We start from the raw sequence: 21,889 nt of genomic DNA on the forward strand, positions 1-21,889 counted from the left end.
TCTCCTGTATGTAATGGGACTCTATTAGGGATTCGAGCCATGAGGTTTTGTGATCTTACTTGCATTTTTAGAGAGGGTGCTATGACATTAAGTGCTGTGGAGAACAAAACAGCAAGGTGTGGGCTAGAAACAAATGGGTAGGCAATGGAACAAGTAAGTGGTTAGTTAAGATCTAAATACTGTGTGATTCATTCATCCAGTGGTCCTGTTGAGCCATCTACCTGCCGGGCACGGCAGTGACTGTGGTGGTTCCCGTTCCCGTGGGGGGGTCCCAGGAGAGGGAACACAGGTGTTACTCAGACACACCCACTGAAGTGAGTGAATTCTGTCACAGGAAGCTACAAAGGCCTCGGGCTGGAGCCTTGTGGACCAGGCAGTTGCTTCCCCCTGCTGGATCTCTCTCTTTTCCTCTGAAGAAGCCCGTTGGCTTCTTAGTTCCTCCCAGCTTAACATCTTTTAACAAAGGCATTTTCAGTGAGTCAGGAGGCAGAACAGAAAGTATCATTATTTTGTGTGAACTGGTTATTGAGTAATAACTCCTAAAGTTATATTTATTATCTCTGTGCAGTGAGTTCAGGTTCAAAGTGTCCAGTATTGCCTGCCTTGGTCTACTGAGAAAAGCACACTCTTACTTTATCACAACAATGCTTGGCATTTTAGTGGACCCTCTTGCCATCTTTATGTAACTCTAACATTTGAGGGATTGTATCCTCTTTGTTCCCAGTACTTGTATTTGATATGTAGAATGGGGATAATAATCCAAAATCTCTTAATAAGCCCACAGTGGTACTGATTCAGCAAAGACGCAAACATTTGCTGAGTATCTGCTATGTGCACCACTCTGCCAGGGTGTAGTGCAGACATAAATAAGAAGTGGTCCCTGCTCTGAAGGAATTGATGGTTCAGTGGTAGAGAACAAAGGGTAAACATATCTGTGCAAGAAACTGTTACAGGTGCTGTGAAGGAACTTAGGTAGGATTGAAGATACAAATGTAAGAGTGCTGCCCACAGAGGAAGGAAAGCCAAGGGGCAGGTGGAATAGGGAAAAGAACATCGAGGTTTAGAGTTAAAAGGCCTGCGTTTTCAGAATCTCAGTTCTCTATTCATTAGCCTTGTGACCTTGACTTCTTTGAGCCTGAGTTGTCTCGTCGACAGAAAGGAAATAATGCCTCCGTCCATGGCCAGAGTGTGTGTATAATAAATTTCTGTCTGAATTTTAAGGGCAAAGCCAGGTTCCAGAATAAAGTGAGTGTTAGGCTACTTGTAATTGGTGGGGCAGGAAAAGATTTTCTTTGACGTTAGATCTCAGATTAAACCCAGAGATCAGCAGCCTTTCCAACTTAGTGTGCTAACTTGGCAGCCGGTGTTGTCCTCACAGCCCAGGTGTCTATACTCACCTCTTAAGTGCAATGGCAACTGTGGTGATAGAGGAGGGGACTCTCGCCTCAGCTCTGATGCAGGTGTGGATTGAGTATCCCTGCACACCTATGCCCTTGGGAGTTAAACAGCACTCGAGGTGTGTCTTAACTCTAGCCTTTTCCCCTTTCTCCCTTGCACCAGATTTTATCATGTGGGCAACCTGCTGCAACTGGTTTTGCCTGGATGGACAGCCTGAGGAGGCCCCACCACCCCAGGGAGCCAGGACACAGGCCTATTCCAACCCTGGCTACAGCTCCTTCCCTTCTCCATCAGGCTCAGAACCAAGCTGCAAGGCCTGTGGGGCCCACTTTGCGAACATGGCCAGGAAGGTAAGTGTTGCCTATTTTGGTGCTACAGCCTCAGGCTCTCAGGTAAGCCTGCTGACACCCTCTCCAACTCCTGCCACACTGCCTTTGCTGAGCAATGCTGATTATCCAGACCTGTTCTGTCAGGAAAATACAGAAGAAGAGCTAACTAAGCAAAGCCCAGGACCTCAATCTTGATTTGGAGCTAAGGAGACCTAAATTCAGATGGCAGCTTTTCTACTTACTGTGGGATTTGACCTCTTGAGGTTCGTTTTCCCCATCTCTAGAGTGATTGTACCCATTTCATAGTGTTGCAAGAATAAAATAAGCTGTGAAGGGTGTCCAGCACGATGCTTGGGTAATGACAGGCACGCAGTGTTAGCTCCTTTATTGGTTGCCACCATGAAAAGCCTGACTGCAGGTTAATTTGTTCTTTTTGTCAAAGGCAATGTCAGGGATGCCTCAGGTACATCAAGACCCTAACAAGTCGAAGACTGGAGCCTATTTATAGTAGCAGATTTTACTCGAGGCCGGCAGCTTTGCTTTCCAGATTATCAAGGCAGAAGTGAAGTGACCACCATTCTCTGTGGTCAGGAATGACTGGGGCTGAAGGTAAACCCTGAACTAGAGAAGGAATTCCTACATTCTGCATTCTTCTGCAGAATGTGAGACTTGCAGGTCAGAAAGTCATGTTAAAATGGTGATAATGGGAAATTTGAAAGAAAAAAATACACTTTTTAGACCATCTACTATATACCAGGGACAATTTAAAGCATTAATTCTGATGTAGTAACTCCATGACATTGGTTTTAGGGTCCCTAGATTTTCATTTTATACCTGAGAAACTGAGACTTAGAGTAGCAGTTAAAAGGGAAAAACTCTCTGTGTCAAGTTCCTGACAAATAGCTTGAGAGACATTAAAAATACTCATCCTTATCCTTCTACTTAGGTAGTGCCCCAAGAGCACACAGTTATTAAATGGCAGGTCCAGTTTTCAAACACAGTTCTGAGGCCCAAAGCTATCTCCCAGAAGACATTCCGCACATCAGAATTTCTGCAGCTTGAAGCGCTGACTTCCCACCCTCTTTACCAGGAAGGTGGTGGAGGACCAGTGCATTGGCATTTTGTCTGTGGGTGGCATTTGGCCTAAGTGTCATTGTAGTGCAGTGAAGGTGGGCACATTGCTATGATTTACCTGGCTGCCCAGTCACTATGAGAACTCAACTAGAGTAGTGGCAGGGGGCCCTGGATCTATAACTTGATGGGCTGAGGCGCCCCTCTGAAAGATTGAGTCAATAGGTCGAGACTGAAGCAGAGGAAAAAACACGAGGTACTTCATGGCCATTTAGCCTTTTCGATGAGGCAGCAGGTGGGGCATAGTTATTGGGTACCTGTCATGTGCTAGGCACTGAGCTTGGCATTTCAAATGCATAACCTTATTGAACAGTCTGTGAAATACGAACTGTTATTTGTAAACATATTACAAAGAAATTGTTCTCTTTATCTAACTAGTATTTTCAAGGCCTCCTTAGGTACATCAAGAGTTTGTTGAATGGCCAAGGGCTGGTTGTTTTCATTATTTTATGCTTGAGAAATTCTAGGAACAACTGCTGGTAAAAGTGGCAAAGTCGTTGTTCAGAAAGGAATACGAAAGACCCTTTTTTAAATGAGGCAGGTGAATTTGCACTAGGTTATTTGAACCTATTTTCTTCAACGTGAGTTGTGCCCTGGAATGGAGATGGTAAAAGAGCAAAAAGGTGTTGGTGGTGATCCAAACTTGGGGCTCAGCTTGTCAAACATGTTGAAAATCTGAGAGAAGGGGGCCTCCCTGATGGTGCAAGGGGTTAAGTCTCAGCATTATAAAGCTACCAACAGCCATGGCAGCACGAGTTTAATCCCTGGCCAGGGAGCTAATCTACACGGGGCAGCAGACCTCTCCTGTCTCGCTCACCGCTTCCCTCAACAGTGTATTTCAGTAGATCCGCCTGTTCTACTCCCCACTCTGTCTCTGGTGAATCCTCTCACCACCACCCCTGCACCTTTGGCTTACACCCCAACTCTTGTATGCATAAATACATCTTTAAAAATAAGAAAAAAAAAGAAAATCGGAGAGAAGCAGGGGTTCTAGCAATTTCTTGACACTGCTAAGTTAGAAGACAGGATGTGAATAAGAAACCTTCCCCAGAGAGAAGAGAGTAACAGCTAGGTCTGGTGGGGAACATGCTTTATTTTTCTTTATAGTGATTATCACCACATCATACATACATGTTTGTTTGTTTTTTTAAAGATTTATTTATTTATTTGTACAAGCACTGGGTACAGTCAGAAGTGCGGGAGGGTGAGAGGATTCACCAGAGCCAGAGCAGGGAACAGAACAGGCAGACTGACGAAATACACTGCTGAGGGGAGCAGTGGATGTGGCAGGAGAGGTCTGTCGCGCCATGCAGGACCCTCACTGGTGACGGGGGATCGAACCGGCACTGCTGAGGCTGTGGGCAGCTTCACAGCCCAGCGCTGAACCGCTGCTCCACCAGGGGAGGCCCCATATATACATGTTTGTGGATTGCCCATCTTCTCAAATGGTACATAGCATCACTGATTTTGTCAGTTTTGCTTACAACTTTGTCCCTGGTGCCTAGAATAGTGACTGACATATAGCAAGTAGAAAACAGAACTTTTTATTGTAACCTTATTGGACAGTTGAGTTAAGAACAATTCAAATAAGAATAGGCAGTCCAGACAGTTTCTCTTTTCAAAGTGGGAAGATTCCATTTATAAAGAATCAGGTACTAGCATTTGGAGGCATAGGTGATAATTCTTGCTAGACGAACAAAGCTTGATTTGCAAAGCAAAAAAGTAAAGGCACCAGATGTAGGACAAGTGTGGGATACATTTGTGAACTGTGAGTGGCCTATGTGAACAGAGTGCAGGGTGCTTGAGAAATGAGGGTCGGGTTGGGGTGAGGCAGTTACGGGCCATGACTGCCATGGTAAAGAGTTTGTGGACACCAGACCACAAGGAACCTTCAGGAAGATTTTGAACAAAGGCAGGTATGATCATTTCTGTTTCAGTAGAGTGATGCAGCTGCAGCAGGAGGGAGTTGGGGTAGAGTGGTAGGAATAGCACTTTGGAAGCCCTTGTGCAGCTGGTGAGAAGTTCTCCACGCCTGGCCTAGGGTGGTGACTGACTGAGCCATGTAGCTACCACTTAGTAAGCACCTTTTCATGTCTGCTCCTGTGTGTAGTATTTGTTCACCCATTTTACAGATGAAAAATCCAAGACTCAGACACTAAAGTACTTAGCTACGAAGATATAAGGACATACAGCAATGAAAACAGGTGAAATGCACAAGAAGGAGGTCAAGTGAAGATGACAGGATCACCTTCCAGATGCTAGGGGAAATTCCCTCTATTCCTTGGAAAATAAATTATTGACTATCTACTGTATATCTAATGTATGTGGTCCATTGCCTGGGCTAAGGAGATGGAGATGGAAAAAATCACGGAGCTTGCAGATGGGGCAAATATGCAGTAGTACAGAGATTAAAAAGCTTCTGTAGCAGGAAGCGCTCTTAGGGTGAGAGGGGAGTTCCAATTTGGATGGAAAGGTGGTCATTGTGATACTATTTTCTTGCCAGAAATGTGTGAATTCTGTGCGGTTCACAATGAACTTTGTGAATATTAAGCATGTTGTCTCCTATGAGAATTTTTCATTTGTAATTTCATGCTTAAGTGGATCAACATTCTTATCTTAAGGGTTTGGCATTTAACAGCTGCAAGATTTTAAAATGTCTTTTCTAGAAGTGGTTGAACTGAAATGACTACATGGATTCTGCTGTCCTTTTTTCTTTGCTTCATTGTGGTCAGTATTTTGTGAATGCTCTTTGAGTACAGGACACAGATGGCATTAAGGACTCTACAGAGAGAACATCCCCTGCTGCCTTGGAGTTTCTGGTCTTGGAGAGAAAAGGCAGGCTGTAATTTTGCCACAAACAAAATATCTATCTGTTCTGGTAACACCTACACGTGGTTTAGCAGCAGCCTTGCCAGATTTGGAGGCAGTTTGGCCCTCGCCTCTTTAGTTGTACCAGTTTGAGGAGGAGGAGGAGGCTGTGCTTGGAAACATGGAAGAGACACCCAGATCCGGGAGTGGAGAGTGGAGCGACTCCTAGGACCAGTGGAACCTCTGAGACAGGCGACAGGGACAGGGACAGATACAAGGTAACTGGTGCCTTTTCTTGAGTGCCCACCCTGTGATCTCAGTGGACACTTCATCAGTCCTTAGAGGTGGGTTGACCGTCTGCCTTCAAAGATCTGGGAGGTTACGTTTTACACAAGTTCCCTTAGCCAGGAAGTGACTGGCTGGATTTACTCCTAACCGTGTCCCTTCCCAGGCTGCCATTTTCCCTCCCAGCGGGCCACAAGAAGGAATGCCTGTAGAAGAGGCTGTAGGGTATGAAAGTGAGCCAGGTCTGGGTTAGGAAATATGTGTGGAGAGGGCTCAGGAATAAGAGAAGGAAAGGTTGGCAAAGGGGAGCAAAACAGGCAGGCCCCCTGAAGGGCACTACCTACTGGACTTTTTGATGTTGGCAGTGCGGTTCTCCTGGCATTTCTGCAGGCACATGGTTCTGCTAGTTCATCTTTCATGCTACCTTGTTACTGAGTTTGTTTGCAGCCTTTGCTGAAGTTTGTACATAGGTGTTCCCTTTGTTCATTCAGCATATGTTTGTTGACAACTATTTTTTCCCCCTTTTTCCTTTTTTCTCTCCTTCCTCTGCAAACTGAGCTTTTAGGGTGTGTTTCAGATGCAGGCTTACTTCAGAGTCCCTGGTGAGCTGGGACACCAAGAAGCTGGGTTGCTGTCATTGCATTCTGATCTTCATCCACTAAACCTCACATGTTTGAAGAAAGAATAGAGAGTTGTTTAAATCTGACTGATTGAGCAACTTGGGACTTTTTAATTGTGTCAAGCTATGTCTTTTCAGACTGCAGTGACTGAGGCAGTGTTCCATGTCAGGGCCTACAGCTTTATGGCACCGAAGCCTCTTCATTTCGCTATCATTCATCCTAAACACATTTCATTTCCCAATAGAAAAGCTTTAGATATGAATAAGCCCCCAATACCTCAAAGCATCTTTTTCCACCTGGGTGGCTGCTAGTCCCAGAACCGTTATGTTGCTGGTGCAGCCATGCATCCTTTCAAGTTAGTCTCTGAACATTTTATTGTGTGGTTATAACTGTGTAGAGAATGAGGATGTTTAATATATATTGCAACGCCTTCTAAGTATTATTAGGCAAAACTGGGTGGTAACATGCTGTCCGTTTTCCTTCACTTACACAAGTGACACAGACAAAACTCAATAGACCTCTTGGCCATGCAGACTTAACACCTCCACCTCACACCAGAGTACCTGTGAGCTCCACTATGGGCATACAAGTCTCTTGGGCTTTCTTTTTAGCTTGCATAGCTTTCTATACTTAGAAAAGGGGGAGCAGAAATATGTAATGTCTATGTCACCATGGCTTGAAAAGTTTTTCTTTGAAAGATTAGTGAGTGTGCCTCCCAGGATCATCCCAGCATGCCTAGGAGTTACTTCTCCTGTGGGAACATGACCAGTCTTGGCCAGAACAGCCCCAAAGAGATGTCACTGCTCGCTCAGTCTATGGGGCAAGAGGCTGGGGATAGGCTTCCTGTGAGTTGAGTAAGCCTTGCAGTGTTGTATTGTCTATGATTGTGGGAGTAGTTACTGCCAGGCAGTACCAGCTTGCCTGCCAGGCACTCTTGTCACCCATCTGAGACACTTTGTACTTTTTCAAATGAGAATTCACTAATCATGTCCAGAGGGCCTCCTGGAGCTGTCTAAATATTTGTCTTGGATATGCTCTTCTGTACCACTGAATTGCCTTCCTGGGATGGGGGAACCTGGACACCAGCTCCTGAGGATGGGGCTTTGGCTCAGGAGTTTGAAGATGGAGAGCCAGGCTTTTGACTCACTAGAACTGCGTCATTGCAGGGGCTGAATTAGGAAGCGTGACCCAGGGAAAGAGCATGATTGTGGGCACTGAACTCCTGCAGACCTCATCCCCTGCCTGCCCTTGAATAAAATCTCCTTAGGCCTCTGATGCTTTGTGATGCTAAGTACTTGAATACTTAATTTGAGGGGTTTCTTTGAGAAGCAAATGGCAAGCTAAGTATCGTTCTACCTAGTTATGCCTCAGTAAATTTAATTAATAATATTAATTGTGACTACCACCACCACGCTGCTAACCTTTATGTATTTCTTTTTTTTTTTTTTAAAGATTTATTTATTTATACAAGCACTGCGTACAGTAGAAGCACAGGAGGGTGAGAGAATTCACCAGAGCCAGAGCGGGGAGCAGAGCAGGCAGAAGGACTGAAATCACTGCTGAGGGGAGCAGCAGGCGGCAGGAGAGGTCTGCGCGCCATGTGGGACCCTCCTCCGGTGGCCGGGGAGCAGCCAGGGATCAAACCGGCCCTGCAGAGGCTGCGGGCAGCTTCGCAACCCAGTGCTCAACCGCTGCGCCACCAGGGAGGCCCACCTTTATGTATTTCTTGTCTCAGCAATAAAGTAGAAAGAATCATAGTTTAGAATTTGAGTCCTGGCTGTCATCATTAGCTTGTTTTTCCTAGCAACAGTAATAAAACATTTAACGCTCAAGCAAGGGTGTTGTCTGTTAATTTACAACTATCCAAAGAGTTAGATAACTGTTGTCACCCCCATTTTACAGATGAGGAAACTGAGGACCAGAGAAGCTAAGTTACTTAACCAAGGTGATACCACAGGAAATGTAGGAGGGAGACTTAATACAGGGCTTTTTGATTATAAAACTGATGATAGTCATAATTAATAGCATTTATTTTTCCTGTCAGTAAAATGAATAAAATAAGCCTCCAATGGAAAAATAAATGTAGCATCCTGTACATGGATACACAGGTGCTACTCACTCAGAATGTGCAACACCACAGAGGTCTCCGTAGGTTTGGCAGCTGTCAGGTCCCATCCCATTCTTTGTCTTGTTCTCACAATCTGACATGGTGTCCTGTGCCTCTTGCTCTAAGCAGCAGACCTGCTTGGACTGTAAGAAAAATTTCTGCATGATCTGTTCGAGCCAAGTGGGGAATGGGCCCCGTCTCTGCCTTCTCTGCCAACGATTCCGAGCCACGGCCTTTCAGCGAGAAGAGCTCATGAAGATGAAGGTGAAGGACCTGCGGGACTATCTGAGCCTCCATGACATCTCTACAGACATGTGCCGGGAGAAAGAGGAGCTGGTGCTCTTGGTGCTTGGCCAGCAGCCCGTCACCTCCCAGGAGGGCAGGACTCGTGCCCCCACCTTGTCCCCAGACTTCCCCGAGCAGCAGGCCTTCCTGACCCAGCCGCACACCAGCACAGCGCCTCCTACCTCACCCAGCCTCTCCGCCTCCTCACCGGCACAGGCCACCTCTGTTCCCCTGGCCCGGGCTCAGGAGAATCAGCAGGTATGTCCCTTTGCACTCGCTGCCAGCTTGAGGGCTCATTTCCTCTCCTGTCTGCCTTGTGGGAGTAGGGTGTGAGGTTAAGAGTCTTGACTGTGTGAGGCGTTTCTCCCTACTGATGATGAATGAATGATGTTTTCTGGACACTAGAATTATGTTTTCGCTTTTTTCAGAGATGATAGTACATGGTGGGGGGGGTGGGGAGAGCAGGGTGTGTGTGTGGGGGGGGGTGGAGATGTGTATAAGAAATACACAGCCCAGTCAGACATTTCAAAAAAATTCTGTTTCAGACAAATTTCAAAAGAACTTATCATTAGCATTCCAAATTTAGTTCTATTCAGCTTGCCCTCCAACTTACCTTTGTTGTGGCCTGCCTTAGCTGTATATGCAACTCGGTTCCTTAGTTATCATCATAGAAAGAAGAAGGAACCTGGAGGGGGAGGGGGACAGGCCAGTGGGGGGACACCATGATGAACATGGAGGCTGCGTCAGGCAGCGCTTGGCTTAGTGTTGACAGTGAGCTGCCCTACCCTCCCAGGAGGGCCTGCTGATGGCAATGCCTGAAGAAGTACCAAGAACAGGATTTTCTGTCCTTAGAAAGTCCTTGAAGAGGAAAGGTGGGAATGCAAAACAACTATTGGATTAGAGCGAGGCCAGAGGGTTGGACCAGCTGGCAGGGTCTCACGGATGCCCTCAGTGCCTTAGTGGCCCTATTGTTAGATGGCTTGGCAACACAGGGGAGGCCAGGACCCAGAAGATACGGTTCCCCACTGGCTCCATGGTCACCTTGGGCAGACTTTGAGCCCTCCATGATAGATGGAATTAGTCCTTCCACACCACTTTTCCTCTTGCCAAGTTGTTAGGACAGTTGGCTGGCATGATATCCCATCTAATGAGCTCTGAGCTGCTTAGAGCTGGCATAGTGCTCGTGTTGTCAGTCTGCATGCAGGATGTGGGTGGCTGCTGCCTGTCGTTCGTGATCACCTCCTGGGCCAGGACCGGACCCCCTGATTCAGCTCCTGGCAGGCACCACGGCATAAAGGCCAATGTAACAGTCTAATTTATCTGCTGTAAACTCATCTAGCTCCCTGCTGACATGTCTTCACCCTGCTGCCTTTAGCTCTTTCCTGAGCTCTCTTATCTGCCAGGTAGGCTTTACCTCCACTATGGCTTCTCTTGGCTTGGTTCTTTTGAATACGCCTCACTGATCATGGGCAATTAGAAGAGGACCTTGGGAAAATAGTTTTTTCCCTGAAGAACCTTCTGGTGAGTTTTTCAGTGAAAGGAGGTCACAAACTTCCTGTCATTAACCAGAATATTCCAGACTGTACCTACAGGTCATACTCCATACCAGCTTACAGTGGGTACTTTTCCTCTGATGTTTTCCAAGGGCCTTCATGTCAGCTCACATGCCCTGTTCTGCTGAGACCTGCATTTTTTCAAGGCAGAGTAATGGACATGGAGAAGTGAAATACTTTGTGTAAGGATCCCTGAAATTCCTCAAGTGAGCTGTACCTAGAATACATGCAAGTCTTGAGGTGCTTGCTCTCCCAGGGCACTTTCTTTTATCTTTAATGCCCTAGCACAGTTGCTAGGGAAGCAAGTGTGTGGAATAAGCAAAACTGAAAAGAATTTATTGAGTTTCCTTTAGCCTGTTGATAAACTGAAAAGAGAATGTTTTGCAGCATGAGGAAAAAGGATATACAAAAGTTGTCTAAGGAACAGGTTAGGTGCTGCAAATCTTTTTGTGACTTGAAGATGATACTATTCTGGAGGCTAGAGGGTACAGCTTACAAATAGCTAAGAGAAAAGTAGAGGTGTTGATGAGGACGCTGTGTTGGGTGCTGCAGCCCCGGACACGTGTGCTGTGCAAGTGAACTCACCATCATCTGACAATCATTGGACTTGGTGGTGGTGATTTCTACTCTTCTGTTGTAGCTGCTGACCTCTTCTTACTTAGCTCCAGTATCTGGGGTGACTGGTTTCCCAGCCCCTTTGGAAGGAGCAATGGGTGGAGGAGCCTGGTTAAGGAGTTTGTGACTTAAAAGGTGATGGGATTAGGAGGCTCACAGTTGTAACTACTCTGGCAAAACCTGAAGAAGTACCTAGGAGGACGCTTGAGAATTAGAATCCTAAGCAGAATGAAACTCCTTAAGCAGAGTCATTTGTCTTTTATAGTCTTAGGCTAATAAATTCTTAGATGCATGAAAATAATTTTTTACTAGATTTCAAGACAGCTCTTTTTGTAGTGTGCCCCTCCGGTTGAAACCCATTTCGAGGATGTGAGGACAGAGACTGGCCAGAAGAGTGGGAGTAGGGTAGTGTGGGTCTGGAAACGTCGTCTCATCTGGGCCAGATGAGGAAGTCAGGGAGATTTAGTGAGGAGAAAGGGAAGATGTGATATGAACAGTTTGCAAAAAAATCATAGACTGAGGGGAAGGACTGGAGGTGGTGGGTGGAAGTTACAGGGAGGACAGTGTTGGTCATTGTCAAGAAAAATTCTTGAAGTTAAAAGCAGTCCCGCAGTGGAGTGGACATGTGATTTTCTTTACTTGGAGCGTTCAGGCTGAGACTAAATTGACAGTGTGTGGCTAATGCTATCCTGGTGGTGGACAGAATTAATACACTTGTTCTAGAGTTGAAATCCATTTGTATTGTTTTTCTTTCTGACAAAGTCATTAATAAAGCACAGGCGCTACAATGCTGTTGTGTGAGACTCCAGATCTCTGGGGGAGACGGGAAGGCGTTTTGGACATGGTATGTTCTGGAAAGAGGCCCACGCCAAGCCCTGGGACATCTCTGTGGATGTGATGGCACCTTTCTCTTCCCACAGGCCAATGGCCATGTGTCTCAGGACCAAGAGGAACCCGTCTACCTGGAGAGCACGGCCAGAGCACCTGCTGAGGATGAGACCCAGGTGGGGCTCTGCTCACGTCTGCTTTTGCCTTTGCCCTTTCACTGGTGTTTTGACTGTTATTCGGAACAGCTCAGCAAACTCAGAAGTGGAGAGAGATCCACCTATGACAGTCGCAAGATGCTGCATTCAGGGGTGGAGTTTAGTGTTAACGTTCCAGATTAACCTTCAGAGTTGTCGGGGTGTCAGTGAGCAGCTGTGAGCTCACAGTGGAGACCAGGGAGCCTCCTGGGCCATTATGTTTCCAGTCTTTTGTTTTTCTAAAAGCCGCCAGAAGGCAGGTTCTTAGTGCCACTGTGCAAATCTTGTCCTTTTCTTCTGCTTCTAGCACACAGTAACCATTGTCAGAGGAAGGAGGTCGGACAGGAGGAAAGATGAGAGGGAGTTCAGGCCTCAGCCCTCTGGGCCACAGAGATAGGGTCGAGGTTGCTTACGAGGGACGTCTGCTTCTTCCACAGGAAAGCAGAACTCGCTAGAGAGAGGCCAGCTCCATGCTAGTGGTTTCTTGTGCTGCCACATTTAATCTTCATAGGATTGTGTGCAACCTGTGTGGTGGTATTGCTCTCTCTGTGGAGGGGCAAACAGGCTCAGAGGTAAGCCACTTGCCTGGTGTTACTCAGCATTAATCAGTAGAGGAGTCAGGATGCAAAATGAGGGCCCTTGGACCTGGACCCATGCGCCTCCTACTCTGTTGTACTGATAGGTTGGTTTGCGGCTGGCTGTGCCTGAGCACAGAACTGTGGGTGAGGAAGAGACTGCTTTGCAGAGCGCCATGCCAGGTGCTCTTCTGCCTCCACACCCACTCTTGAGGCCAGTCACTAAAAGTGCGTGGTGTAAAGAGTGCTCTGGGGTCCTGGGAGCGAGAGTTTGAGGGCAGGGAAGCACTGAGCCCACCGATCTCATCTTTCTCTGCAGTCTGTCGACTCAGAGGATAATTTCGTCCCGGGCCGGAGGGCTTCTCTCTCTGATCTGACTGACCTCGAGGACATTGAAGGCCTGACTGTGCGGCAGCTGAAGGAGATCCTGGCTCGCAACTTCGTCAATTACAAGGGCTGCTGTGAGAAGTGGGAGCTGATGGAGCGGGTGACGCGGCTGTACAAGGATCAGAAAGGACTCCAGCACCTGGGTGAGGGGCTGTCTGGGGGGCGGCTGCACAGAGTTGTGGAGTGGTTGCTGGCACTCTAAAACACAGCAGCATTGATCTGACTACATACCTGTATCTTTAGCTGAGGAGTGAGCTACCTTGCCTGTTGGCACCATCTACCAAGAGCTGCAATTTGGAGCGGAGTGCCAGGACTGGTGGGCATTGTAGACATGGGTTTAATCCTCACAGCAACCTATGAAATAAATATTTTAAGCATCCCCTTGTGTGTCGAGCCAAGATTGGAAGTGAGATAGTCCTGGTCTGAGTACATGGTCTTTCCCATCAGAACATCATTCCAGCCTTACTCACTAGTACCTACAATGATACTTACTCTGGCCAGTTGGGAGATTAGGAAGCAAACCTTGGCACACACAGGATGAGGAGAATATATCTGTTCTGCCCGCTCTTACTCATTTCCCAAAGCATTCTACAGGCTGGTATTTTCACTTTGATATCTAGGTTTATGGTCAAATGATTTCAGGAAAAAATATATTATATCCTGTTACTGATTCATGTTCAATATTATAGAAAAGGCGGAGAAGTCTTGCAGAAGAGAAATGTGTTTAGCTGTTTTGAGCTCAGCATTTCCAGAAATGATTTTACCCAGAACCTTTTCTCTTTCCTCCCATCTCAGCTGATTTGGCTCCTACAGATGAACATTGTGATTTCCTTCATTCTAACAATAGCTGAGGTCAGGTTTCAGGTTCTCTAAGTAGCTCAGATCCCTCAGTTCAGGTACATGTGACTATTCACCTGATCACAGACTCACTCTGTACTTTGGGGTTGTCCCCAGAATTGCCCCAGAGTTGTGAGGACCTGGGGGGCAGAAGAGCTGGCTCCACCTGGGAATTTCATTTAGACTTTCCCACTGACAGGAAGACTGTTCTTGACTCTAGTGCTGGCTTCAAAAGCAATAGAAAAGGCTGTCATGCTTAGGCGGTCTCCTTCCTCCCTAGCAGTTCTGTTCGTGTGAACCAGTAATAACACCAGCTGCTGGTGTGGGTTCTGACCCCGAGAGCAATTGAGGAGCAGGGAATTGAGTCGGGGTGGGGGTGGGGGTGGGGGTGGGCTCTTGGTCAGCCTGGTTCCCACCATGATGGGGTTCCCTAAGTGACACGGGTGGTCAGAGACTAACGTCGTGTCATGACTTCCTCAGATGTCTTCTCTTTTCTTTTCAGTGTGTGGTGCTGAAGACCAAAACGGTATGTAGATGTTTGTGTTTGGGGAGGAGCTTCGGCTCTCAGCTCTGTGTCCTGTTCCTCCTCCCTCCCTCATTCCTGCTCATAGTAAGACTTGTTAGCAGATGGGTGTCCCAAGAGAGAGGGCGTGGGGGCCATTCACCGAGCACCAGGGCTTCTCAGCATCTCTAGAAATTCTTGTTCTACCCTCCCTGTGAAAGAAGAAGCATCATCTTAACTAGGTGCAGGCTGAGGTGCATGTCTCTGAGCCAGAGCTCAGCAGCCTACATTTGTAAAATACCAAATGCAAATATTTGACACCCGCCATGGTAGCATGTGTTACAACCCTGGTACTTGGTTCATTTTTTGACACTTCTGGTTTGAAGGCATTCCTTCCTGTCAGTTCTCACTCACTTTCTGGTCCAGGTTGGGGAGGACTTCTGTGTGCAAAATCAGTTGGGGTATTTAACAGTTTCTGATACTGACCAAGGTGGCCTGAGAGTTTTATTGTAAAGGGCGGCCAGCTGTTGAGCAACTCTGGGGACAGATTAGGAAAGATGTCATGTCTGGTGCTCTCTGGGCCGAAGGTACATTTCTCACCTCAGCTGCCACACCTGTCTGTGTTAGAGGTTATCATTGGGCCTTCTGCTGCCCTTGACAGCACATGGGACTCTAGCAGCATCTGCTCAAGGCTGTGTGCTTATGAGTTTCTCCCCAAGAAAATGTTCTCAGTGTAGTACAGGGGCCTGCAGAGCATTTTAAAACTTTTTTAGAAGATTCCCACAATTATTGAGTAAAATGGTCTTTTGCCCACCGTGGGGCAGTCACTCTTGCTGACATTCTCAAGAGTTGAGTTCTTGGTTCCCCTAACCATTTGGAGTTTTGGACCCAACCAGTCACCTGATTGCAAAATCAGGCTCATCCTCTTGATGTCTCCTTTTTTTTCCTTGACTCCCTGGGAAAACTCAGCAACTCAGCTGAGAGAAGTAATTAGTAATTGAAGTTTTATAACTTACTCCAACCCATTGGAGGTATTTGTGTGGTTTAGTCCTTTTGAAACCTTCCCTATTAGGGCCCACAGATCCTCATAGGGTAAACAAATGGTTTTTAGTACCTTTTACAGCCAGAACACCAAGTGTTTCTTGAACTTTTGAATAGTCCAGGAAGCTAAAAATTTGCAGATGCCACAGAGTACAAGAGTTCCCTGTGGAGTGGCAGAGGTGAGTGGTACAAGGCCAGTTACCTAGTTCTGCCTGCCCACTCGCTTCACACCACCATTTAAGATACACAGGGGATACTCGGATTTTGGACATGAAAGTTTTTCTGTTACTGCACCTAAAATAGGAGAATACCACCCGGTGTGTCTCACCGCTCACAAGGCAGTTAGCTGTCATTGCGAACTAGCTGTGCACTGGGCAGTTATTACTGGCCCTCAGGTGGCCACCTACCTGGCTTTGGGTCCTGTTCCTCTGCTTAGCAGCTGTGTGCCCTTGGCCAAGCCACTTACCTCTGATTTCAGTTGCCTCATCTGTGAAATAGGAGTAATGAGAGCTCAAACTTTGTATTTTTTTTTTATTCGGTGAGTTACTCCCAGCAAAGTTCTTAAGGACCCTGCCTAGTGTAGTGCCTGGTTAACGTTCAGTAAGTGCGAGTTAGTTATCATTCCATGGAGAGACCTTCTCTTGTCAGACATTTAGAAAGTGCCCACCACGTGACCGGAGTTTTAGGAATTCAGAGATAAATATCAGAGCACATACCAAATGCTAACTATATAATTATAGAAATTGGATTTATTTAATTAAGGAAAGCATAGTCTATTAGGGGGAGGAAATAAGTAGGCAGACTCAAAAATTCTAATCCAATGGGGATATGAGGAAAGTTCTGTGGTGATGGTCCAGAAGACAGAGCTGTAATCTCTGCTAGACTCTTCCACCAGAAGCCCCCAGGGGTAGTTAGTGGGATAGCATAGGGGGCCTCATGACCCTTGGCTTTATTAAATTGGAGATGTGTTTACAGTAAACCTTGTGATCCTTAATGAATCATTCATGAGTTTTATTTCTATCTAAACTCTGCTGAATCAGTTGTCTTTTCAGTCTTTTCTGCTGCAGGGGATAATGAATCCCTAAGTGCCACTCCCTTGGTATGATACACCTGCAATTGTCTGAAAATTTTTTAAGTTTTGAGGACTCTGCCTTGTTTAGATCATGTGTTCTTGGGATGCGTTTGATCCATCAGTACTATACTCTTCAAATCTGTAGCCTGACCAATGGATGTGTGGATTGAACAGGCAAATGGAATTGGTTACTGGGGAAATATTTTTTGGGAGGAATTCTAATTGAGGGAAGTGTGGATTGGGGAAGAGAGGTTTGGTCACAGTGTGTCCTCCCACCGCCATTCCCCCACCCCATACATGTAAGTCTCCTTACTCTTCCCTCTGTCCCTCTTTTCTGTTCAGGGGGAGCAGTACCACCTACCCTGGAGGATAACTTGTGTAGGATCTGCATGGACTCACCCATTGACTGTGTTCTGCTGGAGTGTGGCCACATGGTAACCTGTACCAAGTGTGGCAAGCGCATGAATGAATGTCCCATCTGTCGGCAGTACGTGATCCGAGCTGTGCACGTCTTCCGATCCTGAGGGCTCATTCCAGCTTCTTCAGTGCCTTACAGAGACAGAGCTCAAAGGTGCCTGGGCTCACCTTGGCGAGCTTGCAAAAGGGCAAGCTAACAAGAAAATGTGGTGTCCCCAAGACCAAGGCAAGCAAAACTGCCATGTCATCTCTGGGTATGCCTGTTTTGCCACCAGAGGTGCATTTGTTGGCTGTCAGTCAAGGCCAGTAGAAACTGGTACAGATCACATTGGGAAGTCCCTGTTTCAGTGGTCTTGGGGTGGTGATAGTAATTAATGAAGAGGACTTTCCAGAACTTGAAGTGTATCTTCCTTTCTCCAAGAACCTAGCGTTTCATCCTTCCACCTGCAACCCAATACCTTGAGCTACTTGCCGCTTATGTCCCACCAATCAGAAGTCTTGGTAGAAATAATTCTTTCTCCCTAGCACATCTGGATTTCTGGTCTCTTTCTGTGCTTTAATCTACTTTGCTAAAGGTAGAGTGCTAGATTGCCTAAAAATTCCGTTTTCTTTCCCAGACCAAAAAGATGTTTACCAGACCAACAGTGGCCCTTTTTCGGACAGAATTTGGACCAGTAAACTTATCTCTGGTGAGAAACACAAATGCTATTGGAAAATTTCAAAATCATAAGAGTTGCTTCCTTAAGTGCTAGGATTAGAAGCCGTCAGTCCCCTTACCTGCTCCCGCGAGCCAACAAAGCATCTGGCTCTTAAACTGCTAAGAAATTCTAGTCTGGGCAAGAAATGACGTATGCATGGATCATCTCAGCTGCTGCTTCTCTTGGGGCTCAATTTTGTACCATTTAATTGACAAGGGTGAGAGTAGAAGGTGAAAGCAGTGACTTAAGACTTCTCCAACATTTTCCCCTGAGAATGAAGTGCCACCTTTCCTGTGGAGGTTTTAAACTTGGTCTCATTGAAGGCATATTTAAGCAGAAAGTCTTGCTTTTCTCTAGCCAGTCTTCTCATGAAGTTCCTGTAGACCAAACATGTAAGTAAAGCACCTGAAAGATCTCAGAAGGTGCTGAATAAGGCTGGATTCAACCCTTGAGCATACAGCTAGAAGTCTTAATTCCACAGGATGGTGAGGACTCCCTTCTCTAATTTCCTTTCTCAGCCTACCTTTTGGGGAGGTCAAGAAGCATTCTTTAGGTCCATTAAGGATCATGTGATATAATGAGTAGGTGCCGGTCTTAGCATCTTGACACACCACTGGAGGAGCCAAAGAGCTTAAGAAAGTTGGTTGAAGCAGCTTAGCCAAGCACAACTATACATGCAGTCAGAAGAGCTGTGTGCTGCCATTCCCAATGGATGAACTATGCAAACCCTGAACACTGAAGACCTTGGCAGACCCCCTACCCCTATGTAGCCAAGATCTCAAACTACAACTAATCATGACTTGGAAGGCAGTGTAGGATCTATTTATTGGTACAGACTTAATCATACTTTTCCTTCATCAACCACTAATCCTCTTTGGGGTGGGGGGGTAATAAAATAATTTCCTACAGTTGTCAGCTAAACACTGGGCCACTTACCTCAACATTATACCAAGCTCTGGATGGTCTGATTCCCGGCCATAATAGCCTTTGTAGAATTAGGAGAATCAGAAGATTTTCCTGTGGTGACATGGTGACATCATCACTTACCTTTCTGCTGGACAGTAAATACTAGTTTACAAAGACTACCAGTTTAGGGAAGGATTCAGCTTGCCTCAACTTCACTGTGAAATAGGCATATATGTATATATATATATATGCAACTCAGTTACCATCTGGAAGTAACTTCAGAACAGAAGCTGGCTCTCTACTTAAAATTTGCTTTCTCTGCTGGGGCCTTACCTTTTCCTACTTCCCAATTTCCTTCCTAAATGTGCTAAAAATATAGTCAGTAAGACTTAGAACTGATGTCATTTACTGGTTTTGGAGAAAAACCTTGTCTTTGGGTCATCTAACCTCTTTTGGTGAAAGTTTCCATTTAGGTAAAAAAGGTGTCAAACAACCTAATTTTTTTGTATCTTTATACCAAATAAAAGTTGAAAATTCAAGATCCCTTCCAATTAATATCTAACCCAAATAGAAAAATTGATTTTTATCCTTGAATCTTCCCTCCTGCTCCTCATGGATCCTTGGTCTTTATTATCATGGAGATATCTAATTCTTCGTTATTCTGTGGCTTTTGCTGTGATTGTGCAGATTTCAGTTGAGACTTATTGAAGTCTTGGAGACCTAACTGGTTTATAATAAATTGGAATAGTGGGGGTCTAAACTAGTAAGAATAAGCTGTACAGGAATTAATGCTCAATATATATTGTATAAATTTATTGAAATCTTTTGGATGTGAATGTGTTATTTCAAGTGGCTTATATTCTCTGAAATTTGTTTGGGTGTTAAAACCAACCCAAATGTGTATTTTTTTGTTACAGAGCGCTGCTTTATAATTTTGTAATAAAGTTTCAATATAGATGCCTGTCCCATCTGGTGTAAGAATGACAGATTGACAAAAGAATTTGCATGATCTTGAGGTTGCATTATTTCTGGAGATTGTTAGGCCATATGGCCTTGATCAAGATATCCCTGTTCAGTAGACAAGAAATTGAGGCTTAGTGTTGTTGTGACTTATTGAAGATCTCACAATTAGGGTGGCAAGGCCATGAACATAGAAGGGGATGGGGGCTGTGTAGGAAAGAACAAAATCCTAAGACCAAGTAGGAAGGAACACCTATTCCACTGATGTCAGAGATGTGCTTTGAAGATGTGGGTAGGAAGAAACCTGAGCATAGCCAGGTGTGCCCTTTTATTAATGTAAAGTCTCCAGGTGAGCCGAGGAGATGGGTGGTGGCTTTGGAGGCTGCCATGGTACAGGTGGAGTGTGGCTCAGAGGTTGGCCCAGCCCTGTAGAGAGTGCTGTGGGCAATGTCACAATGGGTGACAAGGGGAGGGAAGAGCAGTCCTGGATTATGTGCAGATCTGCCCTGTGACTGAGAAGAAATCTTGCACAAAGGGTGTAAAGGCCGAAGGTTGAGCCACAGCACTTTGTTTTCATAGTTGTCAGTGGCCAACCCATTGAGCACCCAGAGATGACCTACTGTCCTGTCTGCTGCCGGTCAGCTGCAAGTAATAGCTCAAAGGAGAACATTGCTTGGGACTGAAAGGATACAAAACTGTACAGTATAATCTCAGCAGAAAAAAAAAAAAAGGAAAAAAAAAAAAAAACCAGGCATCAGAACGATTGGAAGGAAACAGACAAAATGTGTGAACCTTGAATTGCAGATAACACCCAGCAAGGCAGGGAAGGACCAAAGGCTGAATACAAGTTTTGCCAAACTTGAGAAGCATTTCTAGGGGGAGTTTTTTAAATACTTTAGAATGGGCAGGGAAGGACCAGCTAATAAGGATTAGCTTATTCCTGAGATGATCCCCTGCAGCTGGCAGGGCCCTCTGGCGGAAGGTGCAGGCTGAGCACAAGCAATCAGTGCAGGGGGGAGGAGCTAGGTCATCCAGGCCTTAGGGCAGTGCTGGTGTCCTCTGACAGAACCCCAAGGGCAGAGCCTTGTTCTGCTGCCCTGTCCTGTTACTTGGCCTGAGGGGGGGAGGTGGAAATCTACGTAGGTCTGTGCTCTGAGGAGGAGCAGCTTTTCATCCCCACAGAGGACAGAATAGAGTATCTTATTCTCAAAACTGAAGCCAGCCTGGCGCGTGTTCAAAATCAAATGTCCTGAGTAATCAGGGCTATCCCTCCCCTTCCTCCCCAATATATTTTCACCAACAGAGAGAAACCCAGATTTGGTTAGCACTGGCCTCCAACTTGACCAGCGAGCAGAGTACCAGTTAAGCACAGCAGAAGGCTGGGGGGAAGTGGTGAGCCTTGATCCTGTAGGCTCAGACACTCAAGTTTCTTCCTGAGGTTGAATCATGTTAGCCCTACTCACAGGTAGACAAAACACGCCAGTCTGTGACCAGATGTTGACCTGACAATTTGCACTGGGACCAGTGTGAGCTGTAACAGGCAGACGTAAGCCTGTGGAAGGGGGTTTGACACTTCTGAATGGGCCACCCCCCCCTCCCGGTAGGGTCTGGACATGTACGCCAACAGACTTCCCCAAGTCTAGATCTTTGCTAGGCTGTTTGCTAAGAGCTTTACATAACACATCTGAGTTCACTTAATCTTTACCACAACCCTGTGATTTAGGTACAATTTGTATCCCCATTCCTTTTGGGGGAACAGAGGCTCAGATGTTAATAACTTGCATAAGGTTACAGCTATTTCAGTTCCTGGGTTCAGATTTGAACCAGTCTGTCTACCTGCACTGTCCAATGTGGTAGTCACTAGCCACATGTGACCATTTGAAGTTAAAATGAAAGCTTCAGCCCCTCACTTGGGTTGGCTGAGCTTCAGATTTCAGTGCTCAGCAGCTGAATGTGCAAAGTTCATGTTGGCCAGTGCAGACTTAACAGGCTAGCTCCACTGCTGCAGAAAGATCTATTGAACAGTACTGATCTACACTAAACTGTTTCCCTTTTATTAACATATTATCAGCCGTGGCAGCACAGGAACTGTTGTCTGTAAGCAGGCTGTGTATATTGGCCCTCAAATGGGTTCTTCTCTTGCTTTAGACTTGGGAGAGGCAGATCCTCCTAAAGCCCTGCACTCCCAGAGCAGTAGCCCAGACAGTCCTTTTCCTTATAAAGGCTCCATTTTCCTACCTGATCCTGGTTCCCTCCCTCCAGGACTCAAACTCTAGAACAGGAGAACACAGAGACTTAGGTCATAAAATGCATCTTGTTTTCTTTCAAATTAAGCTTTTTT

At 46.0% G+C, this 21,889-nt stretch overlaps 1 protein-coding gene across 5 annotated transcripts in view; it reads left to right on the forward strand.

Annotated features, from left to right (window-relative positions):
- The window catches only part of RFFL (ring finger and FYVE like domain containing E3 ubiquitin protein ligase), a 78,860-nt gene extending 58,655 nt beyond the window's left edge, over positions 1 to 20,205 (forward strand). For 2 of the 5 annotated variants that reach the window (XM_037494627.2, XM_037494625.2), the window contains exons 2-7: positions 1,561 to 1,748; positions 8,808 to 9,221; positions 12,052 to 12,135; positions 13,048 to 13,258; positions 14,455 to 14,478; positions 16,910 to 20,204. In XM_037494627.2, coding sequence (XP_037350524.1) covers positions 1,569 to 1,748; positions 8,808 to 9,221; positions 12,052 to 12,135; positions 13,048 to 13,258; positions 14,455 to 14,478; positions 16,910 to 17,091 — 1,095 coding nt within the window. In that variant the 5' untranslated portion in view covers positions 1,561 to 1,568 and the 3' untranslated portion in view covers positions 17,092 to 20,204. Of the gene's footprint in view, positions 1 to 1,443; positions 1,461 to 1,560; positions 1,749 to 8,807; positions 9,222 to 12,051; positions 12,136 to 13,047; positions 13,259 to 14,454; positions 14,479 to 16,909 lie in introns of those variants that run through there. The other 3 variants (XM_054689608.1, XM_037494623.2, XM_037494624.2) reach the window with 3 other exon arrangements.
- The last annotated feature ends 1,684 nt before the right edge of the window (positions 20,206 to 21,889 follow it).

Source organism: Talpa occidentalis, unplaced genomic scaffold (genome assembly GCF_014898055.3).
Source record: "Talpa occidentalis isolate TD23 unplaced genomic scaffold, MPIMG_talOcc4v2.1 talOcc4.7, whole genome shotgun sequence".
Lineage (NCBI taxonomy): Eukaryota > Metazoa > Chordata > Mammalia > Eulipotyphla > Talpidae > Talpa > Talpa occidentalis.